The sequence below is a fragment of the Chiloscyllium punctatum genome, chromosome 11 (assembly GCF_047496795.1).
Source record: "Chiloscyllium punctatum isolate Juve2018m chromosome 11, sChiPun1.3, whole genome shotgun sequence".
NCBI classification, from domain to species: Eukaryota; Metazoa; Chordata; class Chondrichthyes; order Orectolobiformes; family Hemiscylliidae; genus Chiloscyllium; species Chiloscyllium punctatum.
This window is the reverse complement of record NC_092749.1, coordinates 107,994,030-108,013,440: the sequence shown is the minus strand read 5'-3', so window position 1 is coordinate 108,013,440 and position 19,411 is coordinate 107,994,030. Positions and strand designations below refer to the sequence as shown.

The following is a 19,411-nucleotide window of genomic DNA, read 5'->3' as shown; positions in this document are numbered from 1 at the left end:
ACAAAACCCTCAAATAGTGGTACTTCTTGTTTCCCAGTTACCCAGAGCCGAGGTAAACTAATCTCCAGCAGCAGCTGTCCTTTATATCCGCTGACAGTTGCCCATTCTGGCTAAAGTTGCTGAATCTTTGAATGTTCCTCTCCAGTTACCGAAAGGAAACCCTTTTCCATTTCCTTGTGATTTGGCATTATTTGTAATGCGGCCGCGTTCTGTTGCTATGGGAGCAGATGTTGCTTTGGCTCCAAAGCCCTTTCATTCTATTGTGTCTCCTGAGTGCTGCCTCCAGCTCGGTGCTGTAGCTCCGGGGCACCATTCCCCAACAAGTGCCCCTTTCAGGATCCCGGCATCCCAATCCCCACATCCTCCTGTGTCTCTGGCAACTGCGGGACGCCAGGAAGCGTTTCAATCTCCAGTTTCCATCACCGTCTCTCTCACTGGAGAGTCTCTCTGCCGACGGGTTCTAAAGACAGTTGAGAGACTCGGGATGAGGGCAAATTCTCCCTGAGCGGAGGCGAAAGCATTTGGAAAGTATGTAGCAAGTTATTTAAAGTCAAAAGCAACAGGCAAAGACTTTTCTTTTGGTGGTGGAAAGGGATACAGTTTCATTGTAACCTCTCAATGTTTCATTGTTTCATTTTAAGTTTGTGTCCAGGAGGGAAGTTTGACGTTGCAATGGCGAGATGACAAACATTGCAGAAGGACGCCTCCAGATCCTGCAGGTTTACAAACTCATCCAGTACGTCCGGCAGCGGAACAAAGCCGAGATCGAGAAGCTGCTGACCGTGGGGGTGCCGCACTTGGTGAATCTGAGTGAGCCCAGCCAGGGGGAATATGCCCTGCACTTGGCCGCGCTGGCCAACGATGTGGAGATCTGTCGGCTGCTGCTCTCTCTGGGGGCTGAGCCGAACGTGGTGGATAAGGATGGCCGCACTGCCGCGATGATCGCCGCTGAAGCCGGCCACGACAATGTCCTGGAGGTACTGGCTAACGCCAACACGGACATGTCCATCGTAGACAAGAAGGGCAAAGGTAAAGTGTGGCGGCTAATACCCCCATGCCTCTGTTAAAACACAAAACATGCATTTATAAAATGAAAACCAGCAGATTTTGCTCCAATTAGGTTTTCTCTATATATATATCTCACACATATATATGTTTATATATACATATCTGTCTGTGTATATCTTGCAGTATATATAATTAGGCAGTATATATAATTAGGGGCAATATACAGATCACATAATTTATATATACATATATCTGTGTGTATATGATGCAGCATATATAATTAGATGCTATACGTATGACATATATGTATGTTTATATATATACATACCCGTGTATATACCTTGCAGTATATATAATTAGATGCAAGATGTTTATATATATATATACATATCTGTGTGTATATCTCTTGCAGCATATAAATCACACACATATGTTTATATATATATCTGTGTGTGCATTATAGTATAAATAGGTGCTCTATGTGTGTATATATCACCTATATATGTTTGTATAGACATAAACATCCCTGTGTGCACATCTTGCATTGTATATAATTACATGCAATGTATATATACATATATATATTACACACACATATCTGTACCTGTATATCTTGCAGTATTTAAAATTAAGTGCTATATATCAGGTGACAAAGGAGCTTGTGATTTTAAATAAACCTGTTGGACTATAACCTGGTGTTGTGTGACTTCTGACTTTGTCCAGCACAGTCCAGCACTGGAACCTCCTTATCATGGCTATCATACTTGCCTGATAGCAAACCTGAACTTAATGGGGGTCTTCAGTGTATAAGTACTGTACATGGCTGAACAAAAACCAAGTCACCATAGTCCCACTCTCTCACTGGGGAGAGAGCGAGACAAAGGACTGGAGGTGAATTTAATCTCAGGGTCACCCTGCACCTCAAAGCAAGGGGAATCATAGAATCATAGATTGCAGAAGAGACCTCTCAGCCCATCAAGTTCATACTGTATAAACTACACGAAGTCTACACTAATTTCACCTTCCACCAATAAAGGAGGTGTTGAGAAGGCAGGATCTTCGTGGTAACCTCATCTGGTATAGGAATTGAACCCACACTGTTGGCATCACTCTGCATGGCTTTCTGGTTCTCAGGTACAGCTTTGAAATGTTCCCTTCTAAAACATATTGACAACACTTTAGTTCTAATGTTTACTGTATAACTATATTGAAAGCTATATATATATATATATATATATAGAGAGAGAGAGAGAGAGAGAGAGAGAGAGACAGAGAGAGACAGAGACAGAGATAGCAAAAACACCACAGAAGCATATTTATACTTATTGAAGATCTGGAATAAGCCATATGGTCATCTGCCCTATTATATTAAATTGGTGTGTTGCCATTTCTACAGTAACAACTTTAGATAGCAAGTTTCCTAACAGAAGTTTATGGGATCCACAAATTTATTCTTTGGTTCCTCATGCATATGGAGGACTTCATGTAAACTAAGCTCATACCCTATCCATTTTTAGTTAGGATCATTTTTTTCTCTTGCTGCTGGTGCCATAGTAGCTGTTCCCTCTCTGAGTCAGGAAACTCGGGGTTCAAGTCTGACTCCAGACATGTAAGCACAAAATGCAGTTGAGTACAGACAAATGGGTGGCAGATGAATGGCTTATCTTGCAAAGAAATATTGGACAGATTGGACCTATATCCATTGGTATTTGGAAGAATGAGAGGTGGTCTTGTTGAAACATGTTAGATTCTGAGGGGAGAGGATGGTGTGGATACCACAAAGATGCTCCTCTTTGTAGGGGAGACTAGAACTAGGAGACACACTGAGAATATGAGCACATGCTGACTTTGTCTAGCACTTCCTATTAATGTTTCAGGACTGATTTGCATTTCATTGACAATTATCATGTCGTAAAGAAGCTACTTAATAAACCTGACTTTCCACAACAAGATTACTGATTAACAAATGTACCAATCCAGCAAGATCTTAAAAGTAGAGCCATAGAGTCATAGAGATGTACAGCATGGAAACAGACCCTTCAGTCCAACCCATCCATACCGACCAGATATCCCAACCCAATCTAGTTCCACCTGCCAGCACCCGGTCCATATCCCTCCAAACCCTTCCTATTCATATACCCATCCAAATGCCTCTTAAATGTTGCAATTGTACCAGCCTCCATCATATCTTCTGGCAGCTCATTCCATACACGTACCACCCTCTGTGTGAAAAAGTTGCCCCTTAGGCCTCTTTTATATCTTTCCCCTCTTACCCTAAACCTATGCCCTCTATTTCTGGACTCCCCAATCCCAGGGAAAAGACTTTGCCTATTTATCCTAACCATGCCCCTCATAATTTTGTAAACTTCTATAAGGTCACCTCTCAGCCTCCGACGCTGCAGGGAAAACAGCCCCAGCCTGTTCAGCCTCTCCCTATAGCTCAAACCCTCCAACCCTGGCAACATCCTTGTAAATCTTTTCTGAATCCTTTCAAGTTTCACAACATCTTTCCATAGGAAGGAGACCAGAATTGCATGCAATATTCCAACAGTGGCCTAACCAATTTCCTGTACAGCCGCAACATGACCTCCCAACTCCTGTACTCAATACCTGAATTAAACTCCATCTGCCACTTCTCAGCCCATTGGCCCATCTTGTCCAGATCCTGTTGTAATCTGAGGTAACCCTCTTTGCTGTCCACTACACCTCCAATTTTGGCGTCATCTGCAAACTTACTAACTGTACATCTTATGCTCGTGTCTAAATCATTGATGTAAATGACAAAAAGTAGAGGACCCAGCACCGATCCTTGTGACACTCCACTGGTCAGAGGCCTCCAGTCTGAAAAACAACGCTGAACCACCACCCTCTATCTTCTACCTTTGAGCCAGTTCTGTAACCAAATGGCTAGTTCTCCCTGTATTCCATGAGATCTAACCTTGCTAATCAGTCTCCCATGGGGAACCTTGTCGAACAATTTGGAGGCAAAGGGTAAGATTCCAATGTGCAAATTCTGGCCCATACCGCTGAGTGAATTGGAACCCTCAAAGTAATTTCCATATCAGATGAGATGTGAAAATATAAAATAAAGCTCAAATTTGACTCCATCTCACTCATTTCCAATTTTAACGAACCTGGGACAAGGAGGCAGAAAGTCAGCCTGCTCTAAGGATTCACATTTTTTTTATTATTCATTCACAAGATATGGGCATCACTGGCCAGGCCCACATTTATTGCCCATTCATAATTGGCAAGAGGGTAGTTAAGAATCAATCACATTGCTGTTGGTCTGGGGTCACAAGCTGGCCAGACCACATAATGATGGCAGATTTTCCCTGAAGGCCATCAGTGAACCAGATAGGGTCTTTTTCCCCCCCTGACTGTTAACAGACTCTTAATTCCAGATTGTGAATTGAATCCAAATTTCACCATCTGCTGTGGCAGGATTTGAGCCAAGGTTCCCAGCTCATTAGCAGGGATCTCCGGATTAATAGTCCAATGATAATACCACTAGGCTATTGCCTCCCATTGATGGCATTGGATAATTTAAATATTATTAAAAGCTGCATATCTCAATCTTGCCTGCGCTCCCGTGTTAGCTTTGAAGCAGGTCATTTCTCCGGGAAATGTAGATGCTGTTCCTTGAAAGAGATAAGCACTTCTCTTAATCCAAGTTTCCTTATCATAAACTAGTTCTGCCCAATTTCCAGAATCAGAAGGAGCCTCCCTTCTAGCTTCCTAGTGTCAATATGTCTACCCTAGGATAAGACTCTCTTCCTACACAACATCACCTCTCTATGGAGAATAGGAAATCCATCGAAATTTCCAACCCTATATCCAAATCTACAAAAGTGTTAGCAAAGTTTTATTTTTTCCGTGAACAGTTTATTGTTTGTATAGTGGTTTATTTTCTGGCTTTCCTGTCAATATTACTGCGGATCACTGGAAGAATCATCCGTGGAATTTTGGCCTCTTTGTTCCTCATTTGCTACCTTCAGGCCATCAGCATAAAACTTGCTTAATGGATGGAGAATGATGAAACTGTGTTGACAGTTTTCCAATGTACTCACTTCCTCACCAGCATTGCAAACTCTGAAGTCACAATATGAGGGTATTATGAGTCTGTAGGCTATCTAGATGTGGTATGGGTCCTGGTGTGATACTACATTTAGCACAAATGGACCCCATTGAACTCCATGATACGCAAAGAACAAGGGGTGGCATGGTGGCTCAGTGATTAGCACTGCTGCATCACAGCACCAGGGACCCAGGTTCAATTCCCACCTTGTGGCATTTGCACATTCTTCCTGTGTCTGCGTGGATTTGTGCTGGTTCGGTGAATTGACCATACTAAATTGCCTGTAATGTTAGGTGCATTAGTCAGGATGGGTTGCTCTTTAGAGGGTTGGTGTGGACTTGTTGGGCCAAAGGGCCTGTTTCCACACAACAGGGAATCTAATCTAACCATTTTGAATGTGTGGAGGTTGTGGTGCATAACACTGGACAGATAATGTTTCTGTCAGATGAGAGGTGAAAATATAAAATGTGTTATGATCCCAGCTGATGTTATCATTAGATAAGTCTGATCCCAGTCTGAAATTTGGCTTGATAGGTCATGTTTACTTTTTTCCCCCTTAACAAGGGGCAGCATGGTGGTGCAGTGGTTAGCACTGCTGCCTCATGGTGCCAGAGATCTGGGTTCAAATTCCCATCTCAAGCAACTGACTGCATGACGTTTGCACATTCTCTCCGTGTCTGCATGGGTTTCCTCCCACAGTCCAAAACAAAATGTGCAGGTTAGGTGAAGGGGTACATGTAGGTGAATGGGTCTGGGTGGGTTGCACTTTGGAGGGTCAGTGTGGACTTGTTAGGCTGAAGGGCCTGTTTCCACACTGTAAGTAATTTAATCTAAAGTGGTCTTTACTGACATACAATGCTACAAATTCATTGGTTGCAATAAAACTGAAAATTATTACCTAAAAGAAATGAAGATAAAATAGAATGACATATAACACAAGTTTTTAAAATGTCAAAACATATGGTAAAATACAGTCCCCATAATCCCAACAGAACTCCTTTATAGTACTCACATTCCCTTTTCATTCACATCTGTACTGATTCGTTTAATAGTGCTTCAATTTACAGCCTTTGAAGCCAATAGCCTCTTCCTTGAGTCTTCATGCAAATGAGCTTAGAATTTCACAGCTTCAGATACCGTCTTCAGGGTTTTAACCAATCACTTCAGGTCCAGAACTTTCAAACTAAAACCCTTACACTGTCTTAAGTGTTCTAAATTATCTCAGAGCTTCAGGAGCCACTATCTTGCACATTGAGTCTTAGCCAAAACTTCTGCAAACCTGAAACTAAAAAACTTACTAAGCTATGAATATTTTCCTGAGTCAAAAAAAAATTCTGGAAGCATCCAACAGTTTACTTTGCTTGCCTGCAAAACTCCCCAATGAAAACAAAATCCCCTTTTACTTTCCAGCAAGTCTCTTATACTGTGATTTTAACAAAAATAACCATAACTACAGAAATACTTATAAATTAATTATGAAACCCTTTCATACTCACAGACTAACCCACATGCCATTTGTTCAAACTCCAAAATAAATGACATTAAAGTATATGTAAATCACAGCCTGCATCACAAAGGGTTCTCAGATTTGAGCTCAAACTGTCTCTGGACCATGAAGTGCTTAAAGTGGAATCAAACTTGGATGTATTTCATGTTCTGTTTTTTGCAATGAGAGTTAAGTAATTTTACTTTATTTTCTAAGCTTCAGTCATCTTATGTTTATACTTAAAGTTGTTTTGTACTACAGAACTTGCTTAAAAAAAAAGAGACATTTTGTTGAAGTCTTTCCATCTTGCCCTTTATCAGGCCATTCACAGTACATGAATATGAAAACTTTGGAGGGATATGGGCCAGGAGCAGGCAGGTGGGACTAGTTTAGTTTGGGATTATGTTCAGCATGGACTCGTTGGACAGAAGGGTCTGTTTCCATGCTGTATGACTGTATGACTCTAAGAGGGAATAACATTTATTATTCTGTAAGGACAGAGTTTTTTTTATGAATTTGCAGGATGTGGATGTCACTAGCTAGGCCAGCATTTATTGCTCATCTACAATTGCCTGGAGTGCATTTAATAGTCAACCATGTTTCTGTGGGTCTAGAATCATATGTAGGCCAAACAAGGTAAGGATGGCAATTTTTTTCCCTGAAGTGAGGCTAGGAACAGAGACCGAGGGCAGCTGAACACATGGCTGCAGAGCTGGTGTAGGAGGGAGGACTTCAGATATGTGGATCATTGGGATACCTTCTGGGGAAGGTGTGGTCTGTTCAAGGAGAACAGGTTGCACCTGAACTGAAGGGATACCAATATCGTGAGCGGGAGGTTTGCTAAAGCTCTTTAGGAGGGTTTAAACTAGTTTGGCAGGGGACTGGGAACCAGAGCTGTGGATCAGAGAATGGGGTAGCTGGTGAACAGGCAGATACAGTGTGCAGAGAGTCTGTGAAGAAAGATGGATAATTGATAGGGCAAAGATGCAGTCAGTGTGATGGGTTGAAGTGTGTCTATTTTAATGCAATAAGTGTCAGGAATAAGGGTGATGGAACTTAGAGCAAGGGGTCAGTACTTGGAGTTACAATGTCATGGCCATTACGGAGACTTGGAGATCACAAAATGGTTGTTGGATGTTTTGGGGTTTAGATGTTTCAAAAGGCATAGGGAGGAAGGTAAAAGAGGTAGGGGAGTGGCATTGCTAATCATGGATTATATCACAGCTGCAGAAAGGAGAGGGCATCGAGGAAGGTTTATCTACTGAGTCAGTACATGTGGAAGTCAAAAACAGGAAAGGAGCAGTCCCTTTTTGGGAGTTTCCATGGACCCCCCATTAACAACAGAGACTTGGAGGAGCAGATTGGGAGACAGATTTTGGAAAGGTGCAAAAGGAGCAGGGTTGTTGCCATGGGTGACTTTAATTTCCCTGATAATGATTGGACACTCCATAGTGCAAATAGTTTGGATGGAGCAGAGTTTGTTAGGTGTGTCCAGGAAGGATTCCTGACACAATATGTAGATACAGACCTGCTGTGCTTTTCCAGCACCACACTCTCAACTCTGATCTCCAGCATCTGCCGGCCCACAAGCCTCATTCCTGATGAAGGGCTTATACCAGAAATGTCGATTCTCCTGTTTCTCGGATGCTGCCTGACCTGCTGTGCCTTACCAGCACCACACTCTTGGCCTTCCTCAATATTTCGAATGACGAGAGGGAAGGCCATATTGGATTTGGTGCTTGGCAATGTACCAGGCAAAGTGTCAGATCTCTCAGTGGGAGAGCATTTCAGTGATAGTGATCACAACTCCCTGACCTTTACTATAGTCATTAAGAGGAATAGGAGCAGATGGTATGGGAAACTAGGCAGAGGTGGGTACAGCAGGTGCTGGAGATTAGAGTCAAGATTAAAGTGGTGCTGGAAAAGCACAGTAGGTCAGGCAGCATCTGAGGAGCAGGAAAATTTTTGTTTCGGACAAAAACCCTTCATCAGGAATGAGCCTGAGAGCCTCGAGGTTGGAGAGATAAATGGGAGGGGGTGGGGCTCAGGAGAAGGTAGCTGAGAGTGCAATAGGTGGATGGCGGTGAGGATAAAGGTGATAAGTCAGAGAAGAGGGTGGAGCAGATAGGTGGGAAGGAAGATTGACAGGTGGGACAGGTCATGAGGATGGTGCTGAGCTGGAAGGTTGGAACTGGGTAAGGTGGGGGAGACAGATTTTGGGAGCAACAGATACAATAAATGACATGTTTGGAAGTGCAGGTGAAACTTTGATGGATGTGGAAGGCTCCTTTCGGGCCTTGGGATGGAGGTGAGGGAGGAGGTGTGGGCACAGGTTTTAATTTGGTGAGGGGGAATAACAGTGCTGTTAGGCAGGAACTGTGGAGCATAAATTGGGAACAGATATTCTCAGGGAAATGTATGACAGAAATGTGGAGGTTATTTAGGGAGCACTTGCTGTAAGTGCTGAATAGATTTGTCCCACTGAGGCAAGGAAAGGATGGTAGGGTGAAGGAACCTCTTGACTTGAATTTCCACAAGAGATGTGGAAATTCAAGTCAAGAGGAAGAAGGAAACATACTTAAGGTGAGGAAGCAAAGATCAGACAGGGCTCTCGAAGGTTACAAGGTAGCCAGGAAGGAACTAAAGAATGGACTTAAGAGAGCTAGAAGGGGGCATGCCCACTAGGATGAAGGAAAACCCTAAGGCTTCCTACACCTATGTGAGGAACAAGAAGATGGCCAGAGTGAGGGTGGGGCTTATCAGGGATAGTGGAGGGAACATTTGCTTGGAGTCGGAGGAGGTAGGAGAAGTGCTTAATGAATACTTTGCTTTAGTATTCAATAGTGAGAGGGACCTTGTCATTTCTGAGGACGGTGTGAAACACTGGAACAGGTTGATGTTAAGAAGGAGCATGTGCTGGAAATTTTGAAAAACATGAGAATAGACAAGTCCCCTGGACCAGATGCGATATACTCACAGTTACTGCGGGAAGTGATGGAAGAGAGTTCTGTGCCTTTGGTGATGATCTTTGTGTCCTCACTGTCCACTGGAGTAATACCAGATGATTGGAGAGTGGCAAATGTCATTCTCTTTTCAAGAAAGGGAATAGGGATAACCCTGGGAATTACAGACCAGTCAGACTTACATCAGTGGTGGGCAAATTATTGGAAAGGATTCTGAGAGATAGGCTTTATGATAATTTAGACAAGCATAGCTTGATTAGAGATAGTCAGCATAGCTTTGTGAGGGGCAAGTCATGCCTCACAAGCCTTACTGAATTCTTTGAGAATGTGACAAAACATATTGATGAATGTTGAGCAGTGGTGTATATGGATTTTATCAAGGTGTTTGATAAGGTTCCCCATGGTAGGTTATTTCAGAAAATAAGAAGGCATGGGATACAGGGAAATTTGGCTATCAGGATACAGAATTGGCTGTCCCAGAGAAGACAGTGGGAAAGTATTCAGCCTGGAGTACAGTAACCAGTGGTGTTCCACAGGGATCTGTTCTGGGATCTCTGCTCTTTGTGATTTTTATAAATGACTTGGATGAGGAAGTGAAAGGGAGGGTAAGTTTGCCGATGATATGAAGGTTGGCGGAGTTTTGGATGGTATGGAGGCTGTTGTAAGTTGCAACGGGACATCAACAGGATACAGAGCTGGGCTGAGAAGTGGCAGATGGAGTTCAACCTGGAAAAGTATGAAGTGATTCATTTTGGAAGGTTAAATTTGAACGCAGATTACAAGGTTAAAAGCAGGATCTTGGCACCGTGAGAAATAGAGGGATCTTGGGGTCCATGTCCATAAATCCATCAAAGTTGCCACCCAAGTTGATAAGATTGTTAAGAAGACATATGGTGTGTTGGCTTTCATTAGCCTTGGGATTTGAGTTGAAAAGCCGTGAGGTTATGCTGGAGTTCTATAGAGCTCTGGTTAGACCACACTTGGAATATTGTGTTCAGTTCTGGTCACCTCATCATAGGAAGGATGTGGTAGCTTTTGAGAGAGTGCAGAGGAAATTTACCAGGATGCTGCCTGGACTAGAGGGCATGTCTTATGACGAAAGGTTGAGGGAGCTAGGGCTTTTCTCATTGGAGTGAAGAAGGATGAGAGGTGACTTGATAGAGGTGTACAAGATAATGAAAGGCAAAGACAGAGTGGATAGCCAGAGAGTTTTCCCCAGGGTAGAAATGGCTATCACGAGGAGGTAAAAGTTTAAGGTGATTGGAAGAAGGTCTAGGGCACATGTCAGAGATAGGTTCTTTACACAGAGAGTGGTGAATGTGTGGAATGCACTGCTAGCAGTGTTAGTAGAGGCAGATACATTAGGGACATTTAAGCAACTCTTGGATAGGCACATGGAAGATAGTAAAATTTAGGGTGTGTAGGTTAGTTTGATCTTAGAGTAGGATAAGAGGTCAGTGCAACATCAAGAGCCATTGGGCTCTCTTGAGAATGCCCTGATGAGTACAGAATGAAAAGCTGTAACAAAATGATTTTTTTCAGCAGTACACATTTATGCTTATCATATGGCAGTTATACAGTGATTATGCAGTATGTCACCTAGTCTTCTGATTTTCTATTGAAATGTATTTATTGTTGATGATGTAAAGATAGACTACTACTTGTGATTGATATTCTCAGGTCTCGAAGTGTGTTGAAATTTATTGTGCTATTCTAGTGATAATCTTTAGTGTATGCTCCCTTGTTACCAACTTGACAAGAAATGGAAACAATATTTGATTATGTATCAATGGATGTTTTGTCACAGTCTTGAAAGCCTCTGCTTGGTCTGTGTTTATCACTGCACTGCCACAATCTCCCATTTCTGCTATCAACCTAGTGAATTGTCACGTATCCTATCTGTAGCCCAATACCCTCCCTATAAAAGACATGCATTTATATGCGATTGTTTGCAATCTCAGGATGCCCCAAAGTGCTTTATAGGTCCATTAAGTGCTTTTTTGAAGTGTGGTCCCTGTTGCAATATAGGAAACACAGCAGCCAGATTTCACACAGCAAGCTCCCATAAACAACAATGTGCTAATGATCATATTATCTGATTTAATGTTAATGGTGATATTTATTGAAGGGCATATATTCATTGGAACATTGGAAGTAATCTCCCCACTTTCATCAGAATGGTACTATGCACTCTTTTAATTGACACTGATGAGCAAGTAAGCAGATAGTCTCTTAATTGGAACTTCTTCCACAAAAGCACAACCTCAGTCAGTGTGCAGGTCTCCCTCGGTACTAGAACGGAAGCCTAGATTTTTCAGCTGAAGCGTTTGAAGAGGGATTTAATTCCCATACCATTCTGACTGAGAGACAGGAACAATACCAACTGAATCACAACTGGTAGTGTTACCGTAGTCTATAAAGTTAAAAATCACACAACACCAGGTTATAGTCCAACAGGTTTAATTGGAAGCACACTAGCTTTCGGAGGAACGATCCTTCATCAGGTGATTGAGTCTAGAAAGCTGCTTTCAATAATTAACTATGATCTAATCAATATACAATACATATTCAGTGCCTTTTCTTTAATATGCAATGCTTGTATGTTTAAAATAGTGAATGCATTTTCGTAGAGTTCTCTCGCTGTACTGCCACCTACTTATACGCACTTTTTCACATAGTAAAGAACCTTACTGTTTTAGATCCAATTCCTTTTCTCTCCAAAAATGTAATAATTTATAATCTATTTTTTACAATAAACTGGACATGTGCCCAATGGCTACTCGATTAACTTGTTACTTTATATAAGATCCAGTTACCTATATATCTGGACATTTCTACCTAATTCTTTTCTTAAATCTCTACGCATTTTTCATTCTCTATGTAGCTCCATCTACAATAATCTTTTTATAATAGATATTTTTCTTGAAAATTTAACATGCTTTTACAAGCTTACAAATAAAAAAAACACAAGTACAAACACTAATATACAATTAAATATTAAATAAATAATAGCCAAAACCTGTCAAACAAAAAGAGATACAGAGAAAAAAAAGGAAAAAGACAAAACTCAACTAACTACTAATCTAACCTAATCTTATAGAAGTACAAATTCTTTCACCATTTATCCCAAAAAATGCTGTTTCATATTTCACTACATTGAACTTTATCTTTAAACTATCTGCCTAATCTACCATCACTTGTTCTTACTGATGGCTGTACCCTCTAATTTTGTGCCTTGGGACCCTTATTCAGTTGCAGCTTTTAGGCAAGCAAACAGATGCAATTAGAAATGTACAGCGCGGAAGCAGACCCTTTGGTCCAACTCGTCCATGCTGACCAGATATCTTGTCCCATTAATCTAGTCCCATTTGCCAGCATTTGGCCATATCCCTCTAAACTCCTCTATACTCCTTTTAAATGTTGCAAAGATTAGAAATGATCTCCCCACTTTCATCATAATGGTACCATCCAATTTTTTAATTGACATTGGTGAGCAGGTAAGTAAGTAGTATCTTAATTAGAACTTCTTGCACAAAAGCAGCACTTCAGTCAGTGCAGGTCTCCCTCGGTACTAGAACGGAAGCCTAGACAGGCCTCCAATACTCCTCTGGCAACACAATCCATATATGCACCACCCTCTGTGTGAAAGAGTTGTCCCTTACGTCCCTTTTAATCTTTCCCCTCTCAACCTAACTTATGCCCTCTAGTTTTGGACTCCCCAACCCTGGGAAAAAGAGGTTGGCTATTCATCCCATCCATGTCTCTCACGATTTTATAAACGTCTAAGACGCTTCCGCTCAGCCTCTGACACACCAGGGAAAACAGCCCCAGCTTATTTAGATCAAACTCCTCAACCCTGTAATCTTCCTTCAATTGTAGCTGCCTAACTGCAGCTACCAAAAGCTTGATGCACCAGAGTGTCTGTGTTCTGTATGGGTGGAGCTTCAGCTTAGCTTGTCGATGAACCCGTTCAAACTCATTACTTTAAAAAACAGGCAAAGGCACTATATGAATGCATGTTATGGCCAACACAGCAAGTAAGTGTCCGTTGACCTATTATTGCGTAACCAGACATTGAAATGGATGGAGACGGACACATTCAAAGCTGGACAAAGGCATGCACAAGCCAGAGATAGACACGGTTACAGACACACATACACAAAGTCATGAACAAATGCCAACTAGCAAAGCCATATACAGACAAACACTGTCACAAATGCCACATGAACTGATGCACTCTGTTAAAAATAAACATAAATGTTAGGCAACATGTATTAAGCTTAACAAGTTAACACCTTAATAACAAGTCCTTTTTGATTTATTGTTGGGATGTGCACATCGCTGGCACAGCCAGCATATACTGTATTGCTCATGTCCCCTAATGGCTTTTGAGAAAGTGGTGGTGAGTCACCTTCTTGAGCTGCTCCAATCCATGTGATGTAGGTGAATCCACAGTGCTGTTTGGGAGGATGTTTCTGAATTTTGACCCTGGAATAGTGAGGAGCATATTTCTAAGTCAGGATAGTGTACAGTTTGAAGGGGATCTTGCGGGTGGTTATGTTTCCATGCATATGCTGTCCTTGTCCTTCCTAAATGGTAAAGTTTGTCGGTTTGGAAAATTCTGTCAAAGAAGCCCTGGGAAATTTCTGGCTAATGCTTCCCATCTAGGGATTTTTTTTTGTTAATTGACAGATTGTCAAGAAGATTAACAAGGAACAAAAATAATCTGTCTGTTAATTAATGTTTCAAAGATAGCATCACTTCCACAGCAGCCAAAAATAGTATTGTACAAAATTGAATGGGATTTGTTTACACAGTGTCATCTGTTTGCAGTGTTGCAGCTAGGGCCTGTTCCACAGACAAAGGCACATGGCACCCTGTATTCCTGCTGTGGACCCCAGTAAATTGGCCTTGTGCCTTGCTCTCCCTCAAGTAAATCAGCTTTTTTGCTGCTCTTCGCTGCTGCATTGATGACATTGCAATTGCATGGGTGGTGAAAGCAGCCCCTGCAGTTAGAGTGGCAATGAATGTAACCCAGTTTTAAAAGCAACAACTTTGTTTTCTGTCAAATTTCCTGCGGCCTTGCTCTTGCAGAGTATTCACTTCATCTGGATCACACCACATGATGTTTGTAGGATCTTGCTGTGCTCATTTCAGCTTCTGCATTTACCAAAATCACAACAACACAGTTAGAGGGGATGTGAAGAAAAGCTTTTTCACCAAGAGGATGGTGTGAATCTGGAACTCACTGCCTGTTAGTGTGGTGGAGGCAGAAGCTCGCATAACATTTAAGAACTATTCAAATGTGCACTTGCCATACCAAGGTGTACCAGGTTATGGGCCAAATGCTGGATAATGGGATTAGAATATTGTTATGGACTAGGCCAGACCCCCTCAAAACATTTCAGGTAAGTAGCCCAGACCCTAACTTTGCTAGTTATTTTAAGCAGGTTAATGTGGATATTCCAGGAGGGATGCGGATGGTCAAACCACACAGTTTCAAACAAAACAGAGTTTATTTACAAGATTACCAAATGAAACACAAACAAAAGAGAACAGAATACTGAATAACGTAACCTGTCTGAAAACCCAACAGATCATCCCAACTTAATGATGATGTTGCAAATACTTGCAACAATCCGCATAAACACCCTTTGGCACAAAAGGTAAAATCAAACATAGGGTCTTACAGGAGAGATGTCAGAGAGAAAGGGGGATCAGCCTGGACCTCCTTCTTTGAGCCTAGCAGCTTTTACAGCTGTCTGATCGCTTAATAGCCAGACTGCCAAAAACCAAGTCAAACCAGAGAAAAGCTGAGCTGGAAGAACTGGCCACTCCCCTTTCATTGTACTGAGGCAGTATCTGTTAGCCAATAATCAAATTGGCCCTAAAACCCTTCAACTTAGACTTTTTGGAGTCTGTGTCTTTTACGATCTCTCTGAAAACAAAAACAAGGGCACCATAATTTTGTTAAAGAAGCAACTTCGTTGCAATGGTTAGGTGATCGTTTTTGACTGGCAGAGAAATTATGGGCTGAAGGGCGTTTTGCTGTGCTTTAGATCTCAATGACGATCTAAAATCTTGCCAAAAGTAAGCCCAAATACCCAACTCATTGAGCTTGCAGTAGGTAAGCATCCATTGCAGTCCAAAGACAAGTAACACACACAGAAAACCTGCATGTAGTTCTTTCAAAACCAGCATGTGGCTCATTAATTAACAAAGTAAAAGCTCTGCTGTCAGTCTCATACAGTTTTGGTAAGTAACCAATAGTAATTAATTGGTTGCAAATTGTGTTTGGACATTGTAATATCATGAAAGTTAGTGCATAAATGAGAGTTCTTTCATTTTTTTGTTCAACATTTAGCAGTGACTGCAGCATTAAATCAGGGAGCTCCATTTTTGTGTTCTTGTGGCTGTATTACATTCAAAGGAAGAAGCAGATTTACCTAAGGGAGAAAAAGGTGATTATAATTGCATCTGTAACATTAAGACACCAAGATTCTAGAACCATAGAATCCCTACAGTAGAGATAGAAGCCATTCAGCCTATCGAATCTGCACCAACCTTCTGAAGAACTTACAGCTCAGAACCACTGACACTCCCCCAACCTCGTAACCACGCATTTCCCATGGCCAATCCATCTAACTTGCACATCTTTGGATTATGGGATGAAACCGGAGCATCCGGAGGAAATGCACCTAGATACGAGGAGAATGTGCAAACGCCATACAATCAGAGAACCTCTACAGTGTGGAAGCAGGCCATTCAGCCCATCAAGTCTGCACCAACACTCCGAAGAGCATCCCACCCCAGATCCACCCTATCCCCATAACCTTGCATTTCCCATGGCTAACCTACCTAACATACACATTCCTAGACAATAAAGGGCAATTTAGCATGGCCAATCCACCTAAACTGCCATCTTTCGAGTATGGGAGGATCTTGGAGTACCAGGAGGAAACCCACAGAGGGGAATTGAACCCTTGCTGTTGGCATCACTAATCTACCATCCAACCACTGACCTAACCTCCCAGGAGGCTTGTCATTTTATTTATTGCAGTCAAGTTTCAGTTTTTAAACCACTTAAACTTAATAAACAGACCATCAGAGATTATACTTCACATGGGAGACTGTTGTGAAGTTATACCAGACTAGAGTAAGATCAGGACCAGTCAAGCACAGTAGTGGGTAGTTGTGCATGGAGTCCGAGGAGATAGGGGAGGCGCTAAATAAATATTGTTTGTCAGTATTCACACAGGAAAAAGACAATGTTGTTGAGGAGAATACTGAGATACAGGCTACTAGACTAGATGGGATTGAAGTCATAAGGAGGCGGTGTTAGCAATTCTGGAAAGCGTGAAAATAGATAAGTCCCCTGGGCTGGATGGGATTTATCCTAGGATTCGCTAGGAAGCTAGGGAGGAAATTGCAGAGCCTTTGGCTTTGATCTTTATGTCAACATTGTCGATTGGGATAGTGCCAGAAGAGTGGAGGATAGCAAATGTTGGCCCCATGTTCAAGAAGGGGAATAGAGAGCCCTGGTAATTATAGACCAGTGAGTCTTACTTCAGGTGTGGGTGAAGTGTTGGAAAGGATTATAAGAGGCAGGATTTATAATCATCTAGAAAGGAATAATTTGATTAAGGATAGTCAACACTGTTTGGTGAAGTGTAGATCATACTTCTTCTTTGAGAAGGTGACCAAACAGAGGGATTTCAGTAAAATGTTTGCGAAGTTCCCCACTATAGGCTATTGCAGAAAATACGAAGGCATGGGATTGACGGTGATTTAGCAGCTTGGATCAGAAATTGGCTAGTTGTAAGAAGACAGAGGGTGGTGGTTGATTGGAAATGTTCATCCTGGAACATTTGTGTACCGCAAGGATCTGTTTTGGGGCCACTGATGTTTGTCATTTTACAAATGACCTGGGTGAGAGCGTAGAAGGATGGGTTAGTAAATTTGCGGATGACACTAAGATCAGTGGAGTTGTGGACAGTGCGAAAGGATGTTACAGGTTACAGAGGGTCATAGTTAAGCTGCAGTGCTGGGCTGAGAGTTGGCAAATGCAGTTTAATGCAGAAATGTGTGTCATGATTCACTTTGGAAGAAGTAACAGGAATACAGAGTACTGGGCTAATGGTAAGATCCTTGGTAGTGTGGATGAGCAGAGAGATCTCAGTGTCCATGTACATAGATCCCTGAAAGTTGCCACCAAGGTTGATAGGGTTGTTAAGAAGGCATAAAGTGTGTTAGCTTTTATTGGTAGAGGGATTGAGTTTCAAAGCCATGAGGTCATGTTGCAGCTGTACAAAACTCTGCTGTGGCTGCACTTGGAGTATTGTGTACAGTCCTGGTCACTGCATTATAGGAAGGATGTGGAAGCATTGGAAAGGATGTGGAGGAGATTTATCAGGATGTTGCCTGGTATAGAGGGAAGGTCTTATGAAGAAAGGCTGAGGGACCTGAGAATGTTTTTGTTAGGGAGAACAAGGCTGAGAGATGACTTATTACAGACATATAAGATGATCAGAAGATTAGATAGGGTGGACAGTGAGAGCCTTTTCCCTCGGATGGCTTTAAATTGAGGGGTGATAGATATAGGACAGATGTCAGAGGTAGGTTCTTTACTCCGAGACTAGTAAGGGCATGGAACACCCTGCCTGCAACGGTAGTAGGCTTACCAACTTTCAGGGCATTTAAAGGGACATTGAATAAACATGATAATGGAATAGTGTAGGTTAGATGGGCTTCAGATTGGCTGCATAGGTAAGGTGCAACATTGAGGACAGAAGGGCCTGTACTGCGCTGAAATGTTCTATGTTCTATGGTTTCTGATGATGGACAATGTTCACTTTTGGTTATAAGCTACTGCATGCATCCTCAGTAAGGAGGGCAGCATTCCCACATCTCTCTCTGCCTCACTGACTCTCTTTCCTCCTCAAAACTTATCGAGGCTGATACCATCTTTTGAGGCTTGGTGCCAAATTTAATTTGGTCAGGCAGCATCCGAGGAGCAGGAAAATCGACGTTTCGGCCAAAAGCCCTTCATCAGGAATGAGGCAAGGAGCATCTGGGGTGGAGAGATAAATGGGAAGGAAGTGGGGCTGGGGAGAAGGTAACCAAGAGTACAATAGGGGGATGGAAGTGGGGATGAAGGTGATAGGTCGGAGAGGAGGATGGAGCGGATAGGTGGGAAGGAAGATTGGCAGGTAGGACAGGTCATGAGGATGGTGTTAAAACTGGCAGGTTGGAATTGGGGTAAGGTCCATCCTCAGGACCTGTCGTACCTGCCAATCTTCTTTCCCACCTATCTGCTCCACCCTCCTCTCTGACCTATCACCTTCCTCCCCACCTCCATCCACCTATTGCACTCTTGGCTAACTTCTCCCCAGCTCCACCCCCCTCCCATTTATCTCTCCTCCCGGGAGGCTCCTTGCCTCATTTCTGTTGAAGGACTTTTGTCGAAACGTTGATTTTCCTGCTCCTCGGATGCTGCCTGACCTGCTGTGCTTTTCCAGCACCACTCTAATCTAGACTTTGATCTCCAGCATCTGCAGTCCTCACTTTCGCCTTGTTAAATTATATTCGGTTATTGCTGCCATGAAGCACCTTAAGACATTCCCTATGTTGCAATGCTATATAAATGCATATTATTGTTGCTATTTGGCCCTGCTTTTCAACAATGCTTTAACAGTTCAAATACCATTAGAAAACTTTTAGGGTCCTTTTCATCTATCTCACTTTTTAATGTAGTAAAGAAAAATCCCAAGGTTCATAGATTAAACCATGATGCGTAAGGAGGTTTTAGGACATTCAGTACATCTTATGAAGCACCTTGGCAGGAGGAAAGAGAAAAGTAGACAAGTCAGGACGTTC

General features: G+C 42.2%; 1 protein-coding gene across 1 annotated transcript in view; it reads left to right on the top strand.

Annotated features, from left to right (window-relative positions):
* Positions 1 to 272: 272 nt before the first annotated feature.
* Positions 273 to 19,411, top strand: part of ankef1a (ankyrin repeat and EF-hand domain containing 1a) — a 44,241-nt gene continuing 25,102 nt past the window's right edge. The window contains exons 1-2 of the mRNA XM_072581497.1: positions 273 to 528; positions 642 to 1,029. Of these exons, the coding sequence (XP_072437598.1) occupies positions 681 to 1,029 (349 nt within the window). The 5' untranslated portion in view covers positions 273 to 528; positions 642 to 680. The remainder of the gene's footprint in view (positions 529 to 641; positions 1,030 to 19,411) is intronic.